The sequence below is a fragment of the Eubalaena glacialis genome, chromosome 9 (genome assembly GCF_028564815.1).
Source record: "Eubalaena glacialis isolate mEubGla1 chromosome 9, mEubGla1.1.hap2.+ XY, whole genome shotgun sequence".
Taxonomy (NCBI): domain Eukaryota; kingdom Metazoa; phylum Chordata; class Mammalia; order Artiodactyla; family Balaenidae; genus Eubalaena; species Eubalaena glacialis.
This window is the reverse complement of record NC_083724.1, coordinates 110,145,933-110,167,911: the sequence shown is the minus strand read 5'-3', so window position 1 is coordinate 110,167,911 and position 21,979 is coordinate 110,145,933. Positions and strand designations below refer to the sequence as shown.

Below are 21,979 nucleotides of genomic sequence, written 5' to 3'. Positions count from 1 at the left end.
TGAGCCCGGGCAGGCTAATCTGTTCACCTCTCTATGCCACGGTTTCTTCATCTGTTAATCCCCAGGGTTGCTGTATGTTTTAGATGAGTTCTGCCCACAAAAGTGCAATGTGTCAATACTAGTATTACTCGCCCTCAGCACTCTATCCCCTAGCCATTCGGTATCCTGAACAAGCTGACTGAGGGCAACTCAGGCAAAATCCGCCTGGCTAAAGCTGCCTCCTTACAGAAATGCATTTAAAACTACCCGGGAAGTACCGGGCCAACTGAACGTCTATTACACAAACCGTAAGAAAGGCTGTACAGCACACGCTCTCCCTGCCTGCCCGCCTCCCTGCAACAAAATGAGAAGGCAAATGTCATTGCAAGTCTTACTGCTTCTCAGCGGCTCGACAGCCGGAGGGCGGGTGGCCGGGCCGGCCGACCGGGGACACGTTCCTCGGCGCGAGCGTGGTTAGCGCTCCCGGCGGTGGGTCCCTCGGGGTCAGCGCACGTGTGGGCAGCCTCGGCCACCCGGCACCGGCCGGCGGACGCCACTCGCCGCGGCTCGGACACCGGGCGCGCCAGCGGGAGCCGCAACGACCCGGGACCGCAAACTCTCCGATCGCGTGGCCGGACAGTGGTAAGACTGTGCAAAGCTGCACCGGACGCCTCCCTCGGGAACCCCGCCGCCACCACCGAGGCCAGCGGCGCTCGCCACTCCTCCTCGCCGGCCGCAGCGCCGCCAGCAGCCCGGGCAGGGAACTCGGTGGGAGCGGCGGAGCGGGGCGCCGGCTGGGACACCCTCGTGGGCGCGGGGGGTGCCCCCAGGGCCCAGGCGCACAGCGGAAGGAGCTGCGCAGCGCGCTCCCCGGCGCCCCGGCTGCGCGCGCCAGCTCCCGGTGAGACCCAGGAGACCCGGGGCGCCGCGGCCCCGAGGAGAGCGCGGTTTCGGAGAGCTGCATCCAGGCTGCTCCTGCGCGGGATGCAAACGCACGCGCGCGCGCTCTCCTCTCCGCTCGCTCCGTCCCTAAAGTCCCCTCGCGCCTCACCTTCACTGAGTCTACCGGGTACATGACCGAGTGCTCCAGGATCCCGGCCATCGCTCCGGCTGTCATGTGGATGGATAAGGAGACGCTGGTCGGCAGGTTCTCATAGTCCTCCGACCCGGCGTCCTTGCAGCCGCCGCCGCCGCCATCTCGGCTGTCCCCATCCATCCTGCGCCCTCCAGCCTGGCTCCCTACGCCGCCGCAGCGTAGCTCCATCCGCCGGCTCCGCTGGGCGCGGGAGGCTGCAGGAGGCGGGCGGGGAGGGGGAGGGGACGAAAAACTTCACTTCTTTAAAGTGGGAACCACCTCCCGGGTGCTGCGGCGCCTGACGCCATGGCGGGCTGGGGTGGAGCAGAGGGGCACCAATCACTGGGAAAGGAGAGGCCGGCCGCGGCCGCGCCATTGGTGTGCGGGACAGTAGGGGCCCGCCTCCCAGTGTGACGTCACTGCCCAGTGCAAATTTCCAAGCTACCGGATGGGGGCGAAAGGAGACGTTGGGGTGTCCCGGGAAGTTGTCTTACCCGCTGGTGGGGTGGTGCTGCCTGGTTTGGGGCAGACCAGGGGGCAGTCGCTGGGGAGGGTCAGCCGGACCGTAGGGATTGGGCAATGCTTGAGGCTGGAGGGAGATTCGGAGCAGCGGAAAATCTGCCCCCAGAGCCCGGGATTTTGCAAACAGTATTGCTCAGCAAGCTTTGGCCTTCCTCAGGCCCGGAGGGGGGAAGTTGCTGCGAACGTCATTTATGGAGCAGTTATGGTGGCTGCAGGAGGGGAGGGGTGGAGGCACACGTGGGGGTGGAGTGGAGTTCTAGAATTGAGGACCCACTGCGCGATATGAGGGGTGCACCTCCTTTTGTGCAGCACGAGAGCACGTCCCGTGGAGGGGACAAAGTGAAAACTCAAGATGCTGTGCCAGGCTGCTTCGTTGGGGAGAATGGCCACTTATTCGAATTTTTCTCTCTCACTGGAAACACATAATACATATAGCAAAACTTGTGCCTCCTTATTCTCAGCAAGGGGCTAAATCCACCCTGCCCTGGACTGGGCAATAAGTAGTCACCAGGATGGAGCCCTTCTGAGTAGGCGCCTTCAGCACGTTTTCCTGGGGCTGGATGGGCTTTAGCAGCCTGGTCTCACAGTCCGGTGCAAAGTGGCCAAGAGAGTAAACTCCTGCAATATTGCATCTGCCTATCTTTAAAGACTCTGGTCTTCTAGATCTTAAACTCATCCCAAGCTATCTTCTTAAATAAAGTGTAACCCAGACTGCTTTATTTTAACCTAAATAATATTGTCTTTCTCCATCTGGGGGAAAGGGAAGGAATCAAAAAGTAGGGGAGTAACCTGCCTGTTTATCTAAGGCTCCCTGAAAGCATGGCATCTGCACATCTAAATGTGCATGTTCTGGGCTTAAGACTTGGCTGGAGCTGATCAACTTTTACTGCACCTTATCCAAAGAAGGCTTCTCTGGTCAGGAAAGCTGTGCCTTGAGATATGAAAAGGTGCAGGAGACCCTGAAGATGCTGCACACCCTCTTTGGCCTCACCCTGGTCCCAAGATTTGGGTCATAACAACCCAGGCAGCTCTCCGGGATTTGAGATTCAGTGATGTGAGCGATGTCAATAGAGTCTTCATGGCCAAGGGCACCATTTCCCCAATTTTGGTAGCTGCCAAAAGTTGCTCCCGAGACCAGTGCTAAGGATGGGCTAGGTAGAAACACGCTCTGTATTTAGTAATTGCTGGAGAAAAATTTAGTAATTGCTTTTGCCAGAGGTGATTTTGAAGAAACGTTGGTCAAAATCTGTAGATACTCATGTAAAAATGGATACCCTTTAACCAGTACATATTAACTCATCGTCCCACTTCAGGGAATGTGACACAACTGTCTGAATATGCATGACGCGCTTCAAAGCATTATTCATAGTAATAAATAATTGGAAACAACCAAAATGTTCAACTAGAGAACATTGGCTGAGCAAATTACGATACCTGTATTCATGAAATATTATGGGGCCATTAAAATTGTGGCTATGCAACGGCATGGGAAATAATTATGATGCAATGTTATGTGAAAAAACAAAACAAAATTCTATGAACATTACATTCACAAAGATGTAAATATGCATAGGAAAAGAGTGAAGTGGTTATTGTGATAGTGACGTAGGATTATAGGTATTTTTACTATATTTTTCAGACAAACAATGCTTGTGTTGTTTCTATAATTGAAAAAATGGAAAGAATGAAAATGGATCATTCTTTTTAGGATCTAATCTTCCAACGGATGAGAAACCCCCTGAACTCTGCAATGGTGATATTGGTGGAGGAAAGTAAGCTTGTGGATGTTTAAGAGGACTCTTGGCACTTGTGAACATGCCCATAGTCTTAAGATACCTAAGATTTTTTTAAAATTTCATTAAACAAACGTTAAGCCAGAAGCACTTAGAAAATCTTTGGAATATTTGTTTTGAATATTCAATATTTTTTCTCACCAACTGTGGTATATATGGTGGTTTGGCCCTCAGCATCCATCTTAAACTTCTCCTTGTACTGTAGTGGCCAGAAAATTTTAAACCACATTTCTCAGACTCCTTTGCAACTAGGAGTCTAGATATAATTTATATTCTGCCAGTTAGATGAACTAGGGAGATCTGGGAAGTGGAAGGCAGATAGAGACCACCTTCCTGCTGCTTTGAAGTTATACGCTGCCTAGTGAAATCATAGACTCTTGGGTTAGGAGCAGTTGGGGTGGGCAGTGGCTTGCCTGTTACAATAGCATTGCAGGGTCTGGACACCAAGTTCATGAATGTTGAGACGCAACTGTGGCAGTGGGAGTGGCAGCAGGGATGGTGGCAGTACCATAGCTTCCAGAGGTGGCCTTCACCTTTGAGGATGTGGTGGAGGTTCCCTTGGGAAGCCAGTTTGGAGGTGTGGGTCTGAGAATCATCTCTGGAGACCCCGCCTAGGTTTCAGCTCCTCCTTCCCATCCAACAATATTCTGTATAGTAGCAAATGGGCATCATAATGAAGGAGGCTTCCCTAGATGTCAGAATACAGCAGCCAGACGTGGTCTTAGACCTCTGAGGAAGGCCTGCTTGCAAGGAGGGGTGAGATCCCAGACACCATAACCCGGTGCTTTGGCCACACTGCCAACAAGGAGGCAGCAGTGGAAGGACCCAGGAGCAGAGCGGAGATCCTGCCCTGTGGGGTAAACCAGGAGACTCAGAATGACTTGCTGGCTCCAGCCGAGTCTTACATAAAGTTCCTGAATGTTGAAGTTCTGAAGATGTCATCATGATGCTTTAGCCCAGCTGGGAGTCAAGCTCCACTTAGAAACGGGAAGCTACAGAGGGTGTAGGGGGAAGAGCATTTGAGTTGGAGCCACGGACCTGTTCAAGCCCAGATTCCACCATTTACCAGCTATGTGGCTCTGGCCCTTTTGGTTGGCATGCTTCCTCACCTGCTTACCATGGGCACTGCCACTTAACACGTGGTGAATGAAATACAGAAAAAAATAGAATAAAAGCTCGTGGTGAAGTATATATAATTTGGGGGTGTTGGGAGGAAAGAGGACAGAAAGGAGAAGAGTATAGAGTTAAGAGGTCCCGGCTTCCTCCAAAATCCTACCTTTTTCACAATAATTACTTAAACCCTGGCATCCACCTGCCCACCCACGCAACACACAGATATATTAACACCCTACCCAGAATTTAGCCAATGCTGTGTCTCCCCCTGGAGCCCCAGAATTCCTCTAACAGAGGGGAGGCCCGGACCATGGAGGGACTGCAGCTGGTGTGGTGTCTCCTAGATCATCGTGTGCTGAGTACCAGGTGGGGTGTGCATTTTGCCTTTGTTTTTCACAATGTGCGCTCCTCCACATCTCCATTATTTTTAAGTCAAGTGTATACGTTAGAAGGGCTGAGCGGGCCTCTAGACATGCAGGGTGTCTCCCTCATTTACACATCTGACCCTGTAATCCTGGAACCCCTTGCTTTCCTAAGGACAGCACTGTGTTCCCTAAAAGCTCTATCTGTGATTCATCCTTAGGGATGAGTCTCCCCTTGAGACAGAAGAAATGGAGGCCAAAAGCTAGCCTCCCTCCAGAGCCCCCCATCAAATAAGGAGGGGATGGGGTGCGAGCCACCAGGCACAGAGAACGCAGAGCTGCCTCAGTTTACAGGGCTTCCTTTTATGAAAGGTGGTGACAAGAGAGGGTCAGAGCTGGCAGTTTAATCAGCGGGTTGAGAGAGGAGTGTTGCCCAGCTCTGCCTCCCAGAAGCCTGCCGGGCTTGCACTGTTGCAGGCTCTGCTGCTGAGTCCCTTGTGATAGGGCTGGGCCCCCCTGCTGTGCGACAGCCACCCCCCGCCCCCGACTCCTGTCCTGTGGATGCGTGTGCCATCCTCCGTGGCAGCTGCCCCCTGCACTTTCACGGATGAGACCCAACGATGCCAGCCGTACCCTCCTCACATCAGGGTCTCGGCACTGCGGTCATTCCCACTCTCACTCAAGAACCCATCACCTAGCAGACGTCTCAAGGCCCCAGAGGTGGATGGAATGGGTAGCAGAGGAGCCCTGAGGCCCCAGTGGAAGCAAAGCATTGGCTGAATTGTGGGCAGGTGTGCCACGTCTGTGTGTTTGCATGGGTGACCTTGGGCCATCCGTAGCCACTCACCAAAAGAGCTTGCGTCTGTCATCTTTCCCTTTCCTCACCTTTTTCCACAAATATACTCAATCCTCCATAGCCTAATAAAATCCCTCTTCCCTGTTCCACGCCTTAAGCTATTGCCCTATTTCTCTCCTCCATTCTGAAGCCCCAGAAAGAATGATCGCCCCTGGCCATCCCTCCTTACAAGGCACTCACTCCTGAAGCCTTCCCGTGGTTTCTAACTCCTGCACTTTTCGAAAGGAGCTCTTGAAAAGGTCACCAATGACCTCACTGCCAGATCAGCCCGCCTCTCCGAGCGGGAACCTCTCAACCCCGCCTCCTCAGGAATTCCTCCCTCACTTCCGCTCTCTTCCTGCCCTTCAGACAGCACCCTCTGCCTCCTCGGCCTCTCCTTCCTCCTGACAGTCTGTCCTCAGAGCTCTTTTCTTCTCTTCCCTTTGGTCCTCGCTTCCATTCCCACGTTCCCGTTCCCAGCCCTGGCTCTGTTTTCAGTTCTGACCACTCCTCTGCACTCCAGCCCCATATTTTCTCATGCCTCTCAGACAGGTCCATCTGAAGCTCAGATGGTAGAGCAGTGTCCTAGGGCTGCCGTCACAAAACACCACAAACGGGCAGCTTGAAACAACAGCAGTATATTCTCTCATGGCTCTGGAGGCTAGAAGTTCAAGATCAAGGTGTTGGCAGGGCCACGCCCCCTCCAAAGGCTCTAAGGGAGGATCCTTCCTTGCCTCTTCCTAGCTTCTGGCGGCTCCCCTGCAATCCTCGACTTTCCTTGGCACCTGTCATTGGATTAGAGGCCCACGCTACGCCAGGATGACTTCATCTTAGCTTGATTATATTTGCAAAGATATTTCTAAATAAAGGCACAGGTTCCGAGCAGACATGAACATTGGAGGAAAACTGTTGAGCTCGAGACAGGGAGGTTGAGAGGCTAGAGCTGCAGGCTGTCGGGGGAGAAGCCCGGGTTCCAGTTCTGACTCATATCCTTTGCCCCCGTCCCTTTATCTTCAGAAGGAGGAGTTGGACCCAGTGGTGTGCCAATCCCCTTCCAGCTCTATCTTTCCAATCTAAAACTGAATTCATAATCTTTCCTCCTAGTTGACAACTCCTTCTCATGCTACTTTTTCCTGTATCTTACCTCTGTTTTACCAGGCAACCGACTGGCAAGTTTAGAGTCATTCCTGACTTCTCTCTTCTTCTCTCAGATCCTGTCAGCCTGAATGAGGAGATTCAGGCCTCTGAGAGAGTGTCACTTATAGCTATGGCGACTGTGTAATTTATCATCCAAACTGGGATGCTTTTTGAGAGTGACAAGGGACACTGGTGAGAATTACACCAGGACAGAGGTAGAAACTGAGACTGTCCTGGGGAAACTAGGATATGGTCGTCCTACTTATAGCCTACCCTTGCTTTCCATGCCCCTCCTGTCAAAGGTACTAATTTCTCAGCTCAGATGGCTCCCCTTCCAGGAAGTCTTCTCTGACCCTCAGGAAGGGAGCTGAACCCTGTCACTCTTTCACGCCTCTTTCCTGCCTCTCCCAACCTTCTATTTACTATTATAGTTATGTTGCCTCAAGTTCTTTGAGGATGTAGATTGAGTAAATGATCAATATTTATTACAGGAGTAAGAGTTTCCTTCAAAGGAGCTCCATATTCCTATATAATAATATTAAAATGCTGCAGACGTTCATGATCTCCAGGAAATTAAATCATGTTGCACCATAGCTCCTGAGGCTCTGAGCACAGACGGTGGAGAAGAGAGAAAAAAGGGACATTTTCTTTTCTTCCAAAGTATTGATACATGTCACAAATGCTAAAACAGGGTGCTACTTTTCTCGGGAGCATGGAGTTGCAAAGCCTGAGAAGTGGAAGAGACCTAGAATATGATATAGTCTATAATCCCATCTCACAGGTGACCAAAGAGGTCCAAGAGGTAAAGTAACTTGTCCACAGACACAGAAGTGGATAGTGGGAGAACTGGGATAAAAACCCAGGTGTTCCATTCAGTACTTTTTCAATTCACCCACCTTTGAAATAACCCTAGACGCTGATAAGACTCCTTTATTGCTGTCATTAGTCTTATCTCAGATGCCTGCTCTGTACAAACCAATAGTCATCAATGCTCCGCTCTGGCCGGGTTCCCCTGACATAGCACATTAGCACACGGCCGCATATGCCAGATTCCGCAGGTGAGTTTCACCCTGAGCCTTACCATCATTCAGAATGTGTTGAGGGCTTCCCTGGTGGCACAGTGGTTGAGAGTCTGCCTGCCAATGCAGGGGACACGGGTTCGAGCCCTGGTCTGGGAGGATCCCACATGCCACGGAGCAACTGGGCCCGTGAGCCACAACTACTGAGCCTGCGCGTCTGGAGCCTGTGCTCCGCAACAAGAGAGGCCACGATAGTGAGAGGCCCGTGCACCGCGATGAAGAGTGGCCCCCGCTTGCCGCAACTAGAGAAAGACCTCGCACAGAAACGAAGACCCAACACAGCCAAAAATAAATAAATAATTAATTAATTAATTAAAAAAAAAAAAAAAAGAATGTGTTGATCGTGATCCTCCAGGCAGCATAGCTGCCGTATTTCCAACAACTCAATAGGCTGCTGAGCATAGAAGAGGCGCTCTTTAGGAGAATGGAGATGATATTCCCCCTGCCTGGAATGTCCAGTGCCCGCTCTTCCCATGGATAGATTCTTTTTTTTTTTTTTTAACATCTTTATTGGAGTATAATTGCTTTACAATGGTGTGTTAGTTTCTGCTTTATAACAAAGTGAATCAGCTATACATATACATACATCCCCATATCTCCTCCCTCTTGCGTCTCCCTCCCACCCTCCCTATCCCACCCCTCTAGGCGGTCACACAGCACCGAGCTGATCTCCCTGTGCTATGCGGCTGCTTCCCACTAGTTATCTATTTTACGTTTGATAGTATATGTAAGTCCATGGATAGATTTTTGTTTTTCAAGTACCAGCTCTAATGTCACTTCCTCAGAGAGAACAATTTAAACCAGTACCACAATCACTTTTTTTTAAAAATGTATAGCACCCATTACTTTCTTAATTTATCTTTGTTTGTTTGTTTGTTTATTCTCCCTCTTGCACTATCTCTCTCTCTCTCTCTCTCTGTGTCTCTGACTATCATACACACACACAGAGTAAGTTTCAAGGAAACAGACACTGGGTGTCACATCTTCACAGCTCTGTCCCCGTGCCTAGAACCGTGCCTGGCACAGAGTAGGCTACGACTGAATAAATGCAAATGAATAAATAAAATGTTCCCTCCTCCAGGAAGCCTTCCCTGACCCAGACAGCCCACATACATCTTTCTCCACTGAACTTCTCTAGGATGTGTGTACTACCTCACCCACCTGACATTTATCATTTACTTCCTTGTACTGTAGTTTGATTCAGAACATACCTTGGTCCCCCATCTAAGACCTTAAGCCCTGGAGAGCAGAATCTCTGGTTTGTGCTCCTTTGTAGGCCCAGAACCTAGCACAGATTCCTGCACATAACAGGAGAGCAACAGGCATGTGTTTAATCGATTGAGGAGGAAGCAGAGCATAGCAGAAAAGGTGAACTTTGAACTCAGACGTTCTGACTTACTACTCACTACCTAGCTGTGTGTCCTTTGAAAAATTACTTAGCATCTCTGAGTCTAGTTTCTCAATTATAAAACGGGCACATTAATTCCTACATTACAGGATTAAAAAAGAAAATATATATAGCACTCTATATATGTATATGTATTTATGTATTCAGAAATGTCATTTCCCTGTTAGTGTTTGACAAATGTTTGTTAGCTCTTACAGTAGCCATGGACATTTTTCATAGCATGCTGATGTTCACCAAAGATTTTCTGTCTCTTAAACAGCAGTTAATTCTGCTTTTTAAGTGTTCTTTTTTTTTTTTTCAAAAATGCAAGTCTGTAACATTTTCATCAAAATGTTTTGATAAATGCAAGTATATAAAATCAGGACATGAACACTACTTTCTACAGTTAATAGATTTCCTTTCCATATTATCATAAAAAGGACCAATTCACATTCTCACCATTTGCTTCACATTCACAAAAGTCACTTCAAGAGCTATAGCCATCTCTCAAAACTGATCAGTTTGGTGCAAGTAAAGCACGTTTCTTTTAAAAGGCTGTGCACTTGCCCAGGTGTGAGGTTATTACAATGTAGCACATTTATACAGGTGGAAATACAGAGAGGCTGTTCTGTCCTTTAATCACCTGTCCTGTGACAGCAGAGTCCTAACTTAATCTCCATGTCTCTTCATTCCCAGAAGTTTGGTGGCCAAGTCATACTAAATAGTGGCAACTTGTAGAACTCTGGGAAGTTTTCGAGCACTTTCTCATATCTTATCTCATTTGATTCTTAGGGCTGTTATTACAGAGTTAGATGGAGAAATGCAGGCCATGTAATATTATTTTATGGTTGGATTGATTTGTAAGCTGGACTACCCAAGGAGGTTGATTAATGGGGCCAATATCAGCAAGGGAGGTGTCACATAGTACCCTGTCCTTGACCAAGTTCAATTCAACTATTTTTTTTAATCAACTACTGGAAAAAGTCATGGAATGCAAACTTATCAACCTCTTAGAAGACGCAATACTAGGAGGAGTAGATTTTCAGAAGGCTAAAAGTCAAGGTTGTTCTTTTAAATCTCTAAAAACATATTGATAAAATTGTACCCTTAAATCCTGAACCTCACGGACAAGCAAGGCAGGACAGGCCCTCCTGAACTGGTAAGACTTCACATGATGCTGTAGTTGCCCGTCAGCTTGGGACAAGCTCCAGCTCCCAGGACGTTTTTCCTGGCTCTCTTCACTTGGACGGCCGCTGTTTGTCATTCCAGTACCCAGTTAAATGCCACTTCCTCTGGGAAGCATCCTGACTTCACAGGTTTGCTCCTAGTTGTTCAAGCCAAAACCCTTGGATTCATCCCAAAGTCCTAATTGTCGCTCACATAGAACATATGATCTATCAAGAATCATGCCAGCTCTGCCTCTGACAGTAGAGTTGTAGTTATTAATGTACAATCTAATTTTTATTATGTATTTGTATTTATTATGCTTTTGTCCATCTCCCACCAGTAGAATGTAAGCTTCCCAGGAGAGAGATCTTTGTTTTGTTCACAGCTACTTCCCACAATCAACAATAGTACCTAACACTGGTAGGAACCCAGTAAGTATTTATTTTTGCTTTTTAAAAACAATTTACTTTATTGATGTATAGTTGATTTACAATGCTGTGTTAGTTCCTGGTGTACAGCAAAGTGATTGTCATACATATACATAATAGTTTGTGTCTGCTAATCCCAAACTCCCAATCCATCCCTCCCCCACTCTCCCTCCCCCTTGGCAACCACCAGTCTGTTCTCTGTCTGTGAGTCTGTTTCTGTTTCGTAAATAAGTTCATTTGTGTCATATTTTAGATTCCACATATAAGTGATACCATACCGTACTTGTCTTTCTCTTTCTGACTTACTTCACTTAGTATGATAATCTCTAGGTCCATCCATGTTGCTGCAAATGGCGTTATCTCATTCTTTTTCTATGGCTGAGTAGTATTCTGTTGTACATACGTACTGCATCTTCTTTATCCATTCCTCTGTCAATGGACATTTAGGTTGCTTCTATGTCTTGGCTATTGTAAATAGTGCTGCTATGAACAGAGGGGTGCGTGTATCTTTCCAAATTATAGTTTTGTCCAGATAAATGCCCAGGAATGGGATTGCTGGATCATATAGCAACTCTATTTTTAGTTTTTTGAGGAACCTCCGTACTGTTCTCCATAGTGGCTGCACCAATACAAATTTATTTTTAATGAATGACTGAGTGAATAAGTGAGGGTGAGTTAGGTGCCCCCCTGCTGTGCCCCCATCTCACTCTGCAATCCTCTCCTCATAAGACTTTATACACTGTAGTGTAATTGGGGTTTCTTTCTACTTAAAAACATATCTTTTAATTACATGTTTGTCCATGAATAAATTCTGGTTGTCATGTAATGGTTTGCTTGTCCAACCATTTCGCTAGACTGGGAACCGCAAAGAGCCCATAGCTGGTCTGCCTGGCTGACTGCCTGCCCCCAGCATCTGGCACAGTGCCCTGCGCAGAGAAATAGCACATTTATTGATTGCCACGCCTTCTTCCCATGTTTGACAGGCACTAATTCATGTAACCTCCACAGCCATCCAATGAGGCAGGTTCTACCATTATTATTATTTTATAGATAAGGAAACAAGGCCCTGAGAAGTTGAGGCCCAATGGCACATAGTAAGGGATGGATCTCAGATTCTGACCTAGGAGGTCTGGCCCCCGAGCTCAAGCTCTAAAGTACTAACTGAATTGCCTCACCTTTACGAGGCACCCAATAAAACGTGTTCAATAGAGGCATCAGTGAAATATGGCTGCCAAAAAAAAAAGGCAATGCTTTCTTAGGCTGTGTGAGTAGGGTCAAGATAAGGGAGGTTAGTCCCAGGGTACAGTACAAATCAACTCAGTTTAGGATGATTCCTTTTGAACAGGAGATCAGCAAGTTGAAGTGGGTCTAAAGATTTAAACCACGATGGCAAAGGGTCTGGAAATTATGAAATACTGCTTAGCCTTTGAGGAGTTGGTGGTTCACATCCAGGGATTCTTGTGGGAAAGAGGCCAGTCTGATGCTCTGGCCCAAGGGCAGAGCTGGGCAGATGGGTTTAAGTCACAGGAAGGCACAATTCAGCTCACTTGGTGGAGGAACTGATGGTAGAGACTTTCAAAACCATCCATCAGCGGATGAATGGATAAACAAAAGGTTGTGTGCACGTACAATAGAATATTATACAGCCTTTAAAAGGAAAGAAGCTCTGACACATGCTACCATGTGGATGACTCCTGAAGACATCATGCTAAATGAAATAAACCAGACACAAAAGGACAAATCCTGTAGGATTCCACTTACTTGAGATACCTAGAGTAGTCAAATTCATAGAGACAGAAAGAACAGTGGTTACCAGGGTCTGGGGAGACAGGGGAATGGGGGGGTTATTGTTTAATAGGTACAGTTTTTGTTTGGGATAATGAAAAAGTTCTGGAGCTGGATGGTGGGAAGTTTATACAACAACAAGTGAATGTACTTAATGCCACAGAACTGTACACTTAAAAATGGTTAAAATGGTAACATTTATGCTATGTATATTTTATCACAATAAAATAAAATTTAAAAACAAACAAACAAGGTCTGCCCTGTGAGACAGTGAGTTTCCCTCCATTGGCAGTGAACAAGGGGAGGCCAAATATCAGGGGAAATACAAGGGCATCCTTGAGTTTGGGTGGGAGTTGGACTGGGTGACCTTTAAGATCCCTTTCAGTTTGTAAGCTTTTATTTGTTTTTAACGTTTATTGGGCATCCACTAGGCATGGATTATCTCGTTGACTCTCCATCACTCTGTAAGACAGCACTGTCCTAGTCTCCATCTTACAAACAGTAAATGGAGGCTTAAAGATCTCCAGTCATTTCCTCAAGGCCTCCCCAGTTCTAAGTGTAAAACAGAAAGATGGGAACTCCAGAGAAAGCACTATGCTACAGCACAAAGATTGCACCAAGGAGGAAACCTAGAGGGTTGGTGACTTATATGAGGTCATGCTGAGCTAGCATCTGGGCCCAGGTCTTCCACTAACTCCATGCTGCCTCCGCACTCTTCCTCCTCCACCGTGGGGCATCAAATGCCCCCCATGGGCATTCCTGTTAGGTCCCAGAAAGTGCTAAGCTGTCCTCAGGAAGGCACATCCTCAAACAGCTTCTGAGGATGTTAAGAAGGCCAGGATGTCCTATGAGAGGCAAAAAGCCTGAACCAACATTAGCTGTATCATTACTATCCTTTCAGGGTCAATTTCCCTGATTAACAAGCGGGTCACCATGTTAATTCCATCATGATTTCCCTGTCACACACAACCTCTGCGTTTCCTCACTTAAAAGGTTATTGAAAATGATGGTTTGAGAACACAACCTCTTCCATAGACTCAATACCCATTTTAATTTTATGAACATTGCACTTTGTGTTCGAGATGGTCTTTAAATGCTTTGAAGCAGAGTCTAGACCAGCACTGCCCAATAGAAATACAACGCATGCCACAAATGTAATTTTAAATTTTCTGGTTGCCACATTAAAAATGTTGAAAGAAACGGGGAAAAGTAATGTTAATAATATATTTTGTTTATTCCAACTTATTCAAAATAATTATGATGAGATATTTTACATTCTTCTTTCATACTGTCTTTGAAATCGGTGTATGCTTCACACTCATGGCACATCTCAGTTTCGACCAGCCACGCTTCAAGTGCTTCATGAAGCTAGTGACTACCGTACTGGGCGATACAGGTCTAGTTTCTTTTGTTTAAGGAGCTGGATGGTAAAAAGTGAAGAGAAATAAGGCCATGTTTTGAAGGGAGCTGGATCTATTGAGGGTTTTATTTAGTACGGGATGCATACATGTCGACTCCAGGGGATATAGAGGGGAGAGCCTAAAGGTGGAAGCAAGAAGTTAAAAATGCTGCCTCATCCAGGAAGAGGCTGGATGGAAGGGTGGAAGGAGGAAAGAGTGTGAAGGGGCAAACTTTGAGGTTGATGCTGGTTGGGTTCCTCTTCCATAATTACAAGAATACTTTGGACATACTACAGATTTGGTTCCAGATTACCGCAATAAAGCAAGTATTGCAATAAAGTGAGTCACATGAATTTTTTTGGTTTCCTAGTGCATATAAAAGTTATGTTTACAGGGGGAGGGATAAATTGGGAGATTGAGATTAACATATACACACTACTATATATAAGATAGATAACCAAGAAGGACCTACTGTATAGCACAGGGAACTCTACTCAATACTCTGTAATGGCCTATTTGGGAAAAGAATCTAAAAAAGAGTGGATATATGTATATGTATAACTGATTCACTTTGCTGTACACCTGAAACTAACACACTGTAAATCAACTATACTCCAATAAAAATTTAACAAAAATAAAAATAAAAGTTATGTTTACACTATGCTGTAGTCTTTTAAGTATGTAATAGCATTAGGTCAAAAAAAAAAGTACACACTTTCATTTAAAAATACTTTATTACTAAAAAATGCTAACCATCATCTGACAATGCAGGGTTGCCACAAACGTTCGATTCGTAAAAAACGCAGTTATCTGCGAAACATAGTAAAGCAAAGTTCAGTAAAGCGAGGTATGCCTGTATTTTAAATCGTTTTAGTCTTTTATGATTCCCTATTTCCTTCTCTCCACCCCAGCTCTCCTTGATTTATCCAGTTGCCATCATTGTGATAACACGAGCACAGAGCTGAGACTCAGGTCCCCTATAAGCCCAGGTGCCATTGCTCAGCTGTATGACTCAGCAAATTAACTTCCCCTGTGGCTTCAGGTTCCTCCTCTGTGTAATGAGACGATGGGATTATTTAGGCATTCATTCAGTCTGTCAGGCCGTCAGTCAATGAACATCAAGTGCCTGCGAGCACTGACCATGGTCCTATGTGCTCTCTGATCATCACTTCCTTCTGATTCTACTGTTTTCTGTTCCTCTTGACTTCTGGGTGGTGCTTTGTCTGTTGCCAAGTGCTGGATCTCACAGGCTGAAAATTTCTGTTCCTAAATGAAACCAGAGGCTCCTCAGGCAGTACAGAGAGTCCCCACCAGTGAATTCCTCAGTAGTAATGGCCTCCTTAGCTGACATTGGAGGTTTCCACCATCATCCATCTAAGCTCTTTGTAATATACCCATGGCACTGGAGGGTAGCAGTAAAAAGGTAAAACAAAAATCCCTAAACTGATCTTCTATCTAGAAATCTGATTTATAAATTGCTGTCAGTTAGTACTTGGGGGCCTACAGAACGATAACCCTCACCACTTTGGCAATGAGGGAAATTTAGCTTTCTTCTGAGTGTTAAAGTTGAAAGTCTGCACACAGTACATCAGAGGTGGGCTGTCACCTGAAAGAGAGAAGGGGACGTCCAGGTTCCTAAAATCTCACTGATAATGGATTGAAAGTCACAATATTTCAATTAAAGAAAAAACAAGAATGGACATTGAAGGCATTCTGCTAAGTGAAATAGACAGACAGAAAAAGACAAATACGGTATGATCTCATTTAGATGTGGAATCTAAAAAAACCTAACTCATAGAAAAAGAGAACAGATTTGTGGTTCCTGGAGGTGGGGGAGGGGGAATTGGAGGAAGGGGGTCAAAAGGTACAAACTTCCAGTTAGGAGATAAATAAGTCCTGGGTATGTGATGTACAACATGACGACAACAGTTAACACTGCTGTATGGTATATTTGAAAGTTGCTAAGAGATAGATCCTAAAAGTTCTCATCACGAGGAAAAAAAGTTTTGTAACCGTATGAGGTGATGAATGTTAACTAAACTTATTGTGGTAACCCTCTCACAACATATGTACGTCATTATGCGTACACCTTACACTCATACAGTGTTTATGTCAATTATATCTCCATAAAACTGGAGGATGGGGGGAAAAGAATGGGCTGGTCAGAAATGGTCTTGAAATCTGGAAGTAAAAGGAGAGTCACAGATGGAACCCTCAGCGACACCTGTCTGTGTAGAGATGAAGAAAGATGCAGCCTCTGCAAATCCTCGATGGCCCCTCCTATGACAGCCTGCCTGATGCCAGGACACACAGGGGCCGTGAGTGCTGATGGCAGGACTGTATTTCCGTGCCTTTGGCTGGATGGCTGTATAAAGCCCTGTTACTTATGTTGATACCATGAAACGTCTGATTCTCCTAGTTCCCCTGGTCCTGGCTCTCTGCCCACCAGGTCACCATCTGGTCACCTTTGGTTTCCAGGAGTGTTGCCGCACGGAGAGGGGACATGTGAGGCCCCAGCACATTTATTTCTCTCTGTGATTCCTGGGTAACTTGGCATTCCAGTTCCACATATTAATCTTGGGAGTCTGATAAATACGAATCAGCCCCTGAGAAATCAAAATACTCTCAAGGCGCCAACAAAAGCGGGTTTCTGAGTCTAGAAGTCTACCGGGAACCATGGTTCAGTCACCATGGTGTCAATGAATGACACTCAGCAAGAAGTGGCCGTACCGCCAGTGGTCACACCCAGGTAGTGGCTTATTCATTTGACACATCATTTTTGAGCACTGTCTTAGCTGCTAGACGCTGAGCTGAGTTTGGGGGACACCTGCTTCCTTGGAGCCTCTGGTTTTGTTTTCTAAAGCAAATTTCAGAGAAATTCAAATAACAGTCCTTTCCTACCTCTCCTTTTAAGCCTAAAAACTACCTTTTTTAAAAAATAAATAAATTTATTTATTTATGTATTTATTTTTGGCTGTGTCGGGTCTTCGTTGCTGTGCGCGGGCTTTCTCTAGTTGCGTTGAGCAGGGGCTACTCTTCGTTGCGGTGCGCGTGCTTCTCATTGTGGTGGCTTCTCTTGTTGCGGAGCACGGGTTCTAGGTGGGCAGGCTTCAGTAGTTGTGGCACGCGGGCTCAGTAGTTGTGGCACATGGGCTTAGTTGCTCCGTGGCATGTGGGATCTTCCTGGACCAGGGCTCGAACCCGTGTCCCCTGCATTGGCAAGTGGATTCTTAACCACTGCGCCACCAGGGAAGTCCCCAAACTACCTTTTTTAAAAAATAAATGCAGACCGAAGGAAAGCTCTGCAGTCCTCTTTTGCGCCACCTAGGGGTTTTGCTGACGTGAAGGTTGTCTTTTAATGAGTGGTTCTCCCTGATGGGGCCCCTCTTGAAATCTGGCTCCATCTTTGCTGGTGCTGCCTGGGCAGAGGAGGAAGCTGCAAAGGCTCTAACCCCAGCAGGGCCATCTGGAGCCAGGTGAGGACCTGTTGGGAGGCAGACAGGGAGCAATCGGGTGCATGGGCACCCAAGAGACAAATCCTCCCTAAGTTTCAAGCCATTATGGAGTAACCAGGGATCCAGCTGGATTCAGAGGTTTTCCCTTTCAGATTAACTCTGCTTGGAAGTGCCCGGCACAGCTGATGACTTTGTGCAAAGGGCCCTTTATGGGCATTAAGTGGAAGTTGCTAGCAATTTCATCACTTGCTCACATACCATATTTAACCTCCCAAGAGGCTCCTACAGGGAAGATCTCAGCTATATTTATCTCCCACGGACTTGCCAGAGCACTTTTGGTTGATTAAGGGAGGGGTGGGTTCAGCCCTGTATCAGAAAACATCTGCTTTCAGGCCAGAGACACGTGTATGAAGGGAGATGTCTCAGAGAAGTGGCGGGGACAGTAAGATAAAGTGGGAGTGACCTGCCGAGGAGGGCACACCCATTCCAGAGCCCAGGGGAAGAGAGGCTCTTAAAGGGACCGGACCACATGAGTTGTGTTTGTTTCCCAAATGTGATTTGATTGTTCAGAACATTCAAGGGTATGACTGTGGCCTACAGGACATGAGGCTGACTGTCATACATTGTAGCTAATTGAGGGCATGGCATTGTCTGGTGGCAACTAATAGCATGTGTTCCTTCCATATTCTCTAGGAGACTGTTTATAAAGGGTCGCCACTCTACATAGGTCATTTAGAAGCAACACTTCAAGGTGTTGTTGAATTAAAGCAGGGCTGCGTAAGAATAGCTTCATGCTAAAATACAGATTCTCAGGTACTGATCCCAAAGATTCTGATTCAGTAGGTCTGGGGTAGGACCCAGGAATCTGCATTTGAACAACTCTCCTCACCACTACCGCCACCTCCCTGGCGCCCCTGTATACACATCAGGTGATTCTGCAGTCCTCTTTTGCTACATGCAATCTCAGAGGACCCCACTTTGAGAAGGTCTGTGAAAAGGGCTCTGGGCTTGTCAACTGAAGCCCTGGATTTGGGAGTAGCTGTGTGACCTCGGAGAAGCCCCTTCACCTCTCTGGGCCTTCATTTCTGTGTCTATAGAATGAGGGAAGTGATCTTCGGACCCTTTCCAGGACCAATATTCTAGGAGTTCAGGCACATTCACAATGCCCTCCCGAGGCTGTGGGTGTTCCAAATCTCCTAGAATGGGAACCGACCCTCAGACTGAGCTTTACCCTAAAGAGGATCAGTTGACAAACCACAGAGCTTTGTCCTGTTCCCTTATGAGGATTAGGCCTCTCAGGAGAGACAGTACCATACTTCAATCTAACACAACCTCCTTCCTCCCCAAATAACTCTAAGCATTTCCATGGGCATCATTTATTTTTTGCCTCTTCTAAGGCTAGACTTTTATAAGGCTGGACTTTTGTAAGGCAGGGGAAAGGGTGAGCCTCCCCATTTATTGAAGACAGACTGAGGCACACAGAGATGGGGAAGCAAAGAGACAGCCCGTCTATCTCTGACTCCTATGCTTTTGGCTCCATCCTCTTCGCATCTTCATTGCAACATCAACTCACTGGGAGCCCTCATCTGCTCTGCATCTGCTAGAGATGGACATCGTAGCCCTGGCTGAGACTTATGAACAGGCCATCTCTCTTCTACAGTATTTCTGTGAGTTTATCTCACATAGACACATTGCAGGAGCAATTTACACAGGTCCTGCGATGCTTAGAGTGAGAGCGCTCCTTCTGAAAGGAATTTAGAACTTTTGTCCTATGTGTCTTTATTAGATCTGGTCACCCCCCACCCCAGCTAACTGATAATATCAAATGAGCCATAACTTCCTACACTCAGAGCCTTGGAATGTAGTTGTGAATCATCACCCCTCTGCGTTGCTGCCTGGTTATTGCAATAGGAAGAAAAATGAAGAATGCAACATATGCATAAGAAAAGTCCTTATCTGTGATACTTGAGCTTCATGGCTATGTTTTACACCCTCCCTTCCCTTCCCCCTTCTGGTTTTGCAAAGAGTAGGCCTGAGATTATAGACCCAGCTCTATACAAACCCTCCTGGACCCCCATTTTTCTCACATGTATAAGGCTGTTACTTACAAAGGCTTCATTAATCATCACCTGCTGTATCTTGGGAAATTCTTGTGTAAAACCACAAAATCTTCTAGTAGATACTGTATAACTGCTATAAGGTTACGGTTTCTGTCTTAATTTAGGGTTATTCACACATTTCATCCATTGGCAACTCAGTTCTGTGGCAAGAGCTCTGTGCCATTAGCAAAAGCTTTGACATTGATAGAGATCACAGTTTTGCAGTAAATAATGCTGTTCTTTCTTTTCTACCTGTACCACCTTCCAGACTTGAGGCCAGCACTTTAGAACATTACTGAAAACCAGAAAGCGGGGGGAAAAAAGGGGGGGGGGTGTGAAACAGCCAAAATAGATGCCACAAAGTTTGTGTGTTCTTTTATCTTAGGGAATCCTCTTAGTGTGAGCACTGCACACTGATTATTTTACAAACAATTCCAAGAAGTTAACTTCTAAAGCCATTAGCAGGAAAGCGGGTGTTGCTATAGACAGATCCTGAGAGTGTGCCATGTGGCAACCTTCAGAAATAGCAAAGTTGGGAAAGCTGAAACTAGATACTCTGTGTTCTGTCTAAGAAGGCAGAAAAGTACGTAAAACATTCTAGAAATTCTTCTACTCCAAATCATTACAATGTAAAAATGTAAAAGAGATGAAAACTCTCAGCTATCTGAGAAGACTCATTCCCAGACAGTAGCTAAGTTTAACTGTAGTTAAATATTTATTGTCAGTAAATCTTAAGTCAAGTCCCTGGAGTGTCCTGGTTAATGGAACATCGGTGAGTAAAAAACAAGAGCCCTTTCCCTAGAACCCCCTGAACCAAGCTAAACGATTCCCAGAACCTTTTTCTACACTGCCAGACTTTGGGGAATTGCCTAATTTTGCAATAAAACCTGCCACTCTTCCCAAACACAGTGCTATGTATTTAAGCTGGGGGGGTGGGACAGGGAGGGTATATTTAAAGAATATAAGGGTATATTCTTAACTTTTTAAGAATTTTTGAACTTCCAGCAATCCTTGACGAATAACTGGTTTCTTTTTTTTTTTTTTTTGAGTGGCATATTTTTGTTTTACTGTTAATTTGACACATCTGAACCAAAGCATTCACAATACTTGATATACTTTGAAGAGAATCATACACTATAGTCTTAGACATAACCACAGAACAAGCAGAACAATTAAAACTACATAAAGCCTTAAAATATATCCACAGTGTGTATTATTTCAATCTTCATTCATTTACAAATTAGACTACATACCATTAATTTTATTTTTATTTTTCTTTCATCGTTTTATTCAGGAAAGACAACTTAGTTTTTGTGTGAGCTTTATTTTTTTCACTACATTCGTTAATATAAAAGTTATGAATTAAACGTTTTCTTATCTCCTGCACCCAGGAGTAAATCCAGGAAATTCTCAGATAGTAATCCAAAACAACAGGTCCTATTCTTAAAAATAGTCAAAGTGAAAAGGGATCAAATAGCCAGTCTGTTTGTGGTCTTAAAGAACATCTAATGGACTTTCAGGTTTTCTAATAGTGACAGTATTGAATTTCTACGAGATTAGTCAAAATTTAAAACAACATTGTGGACAAAATTATTCTTTGTAGAATAATTAAAGGCTCTAAATGCCTTTTAAATTACTAAAATGAAAATTTTAAGTAGTTGCCTCACAGTACCAAACTTATAAATCAAAACTAGTTAAAATTCAGTGCTACTGTGACGTCTCATTTACAAGGTAACTAGTGGGTAAATTAACAAATGGCATAAAAATTAAGACTTACATCATTTTTTTTAAAGGAGAAAATGTATGATAACCAGGGAATACAGAAAATTCAATGTATTTTACAATAAAATAACCTTTAAATCTCTATCCCTGTACAACAGGGTTTAGGTCATCTTTAGTGAACTTGCATGTTTTCATACAGTTTATTCTGAGTACTTGAATTGTTTTAGATATACAGCTTTTTATTGAAAGACTATTACATTTGTGTACCAGGATAAGATTTAGTACATTGAGATGTTTTAAAAATACTTATAAATTTGTTTCTGATATGCAAAAGCATTTGGCAATACTTTCATAGCATTTGATCTTATAGAATTAAAATTTCATACAGTACTCATCTTGATGTTTAAAAAAAAATTCACAGAAAAAATATAAATTACACAGTCTGACTGCATGATAACTGTTATTTCCAGTTTCTAGTCTGGTAATTAAAACCTTCATTAAGTCTGTTAACAAATCATTACCTGTACATTTATGAAGGCAACTGACATGATTTGCAAACAAAACCTTCAGGTTTTATGTTATTTACCAAAGAGTGCAGTTCAGCAAGAAAGAAAACCCAGTATGCAAATATTCAGAATATT

General features: G+C 45.2%; 1 protein-coding gene across 2 annotated transcripts in view; it reads right to left on the bottom strand.

Moving 5' to 3' along the window:
• Nucleotides 1-1,348, bottom strand: part of SLC25A37 (solute carrier family 25 member 37) — a 40,020-nt gene extending 38,672 nt beyond the window's left edge. The window contains exon 1 of one of the 2 annotated variants that reach the window (XM_061200711.1): nt 1,031-1,348. In XM_061200711.1, coding sequence (XP_061056694.1) covers nt 1,031-1,243 — 213 coding nt within the window. In that variant the 5' untranslated portion in view covers nt 1,244-1,348. The remainder of the gene's footprint in view (nt 1-1,030) is intronic. The other variant, XM_061200712.1, reaches the window with a different exon arrangement.
• Between the last annotated feature and the right edge of the window lie 20,631 nt (nt 1,349-21,979).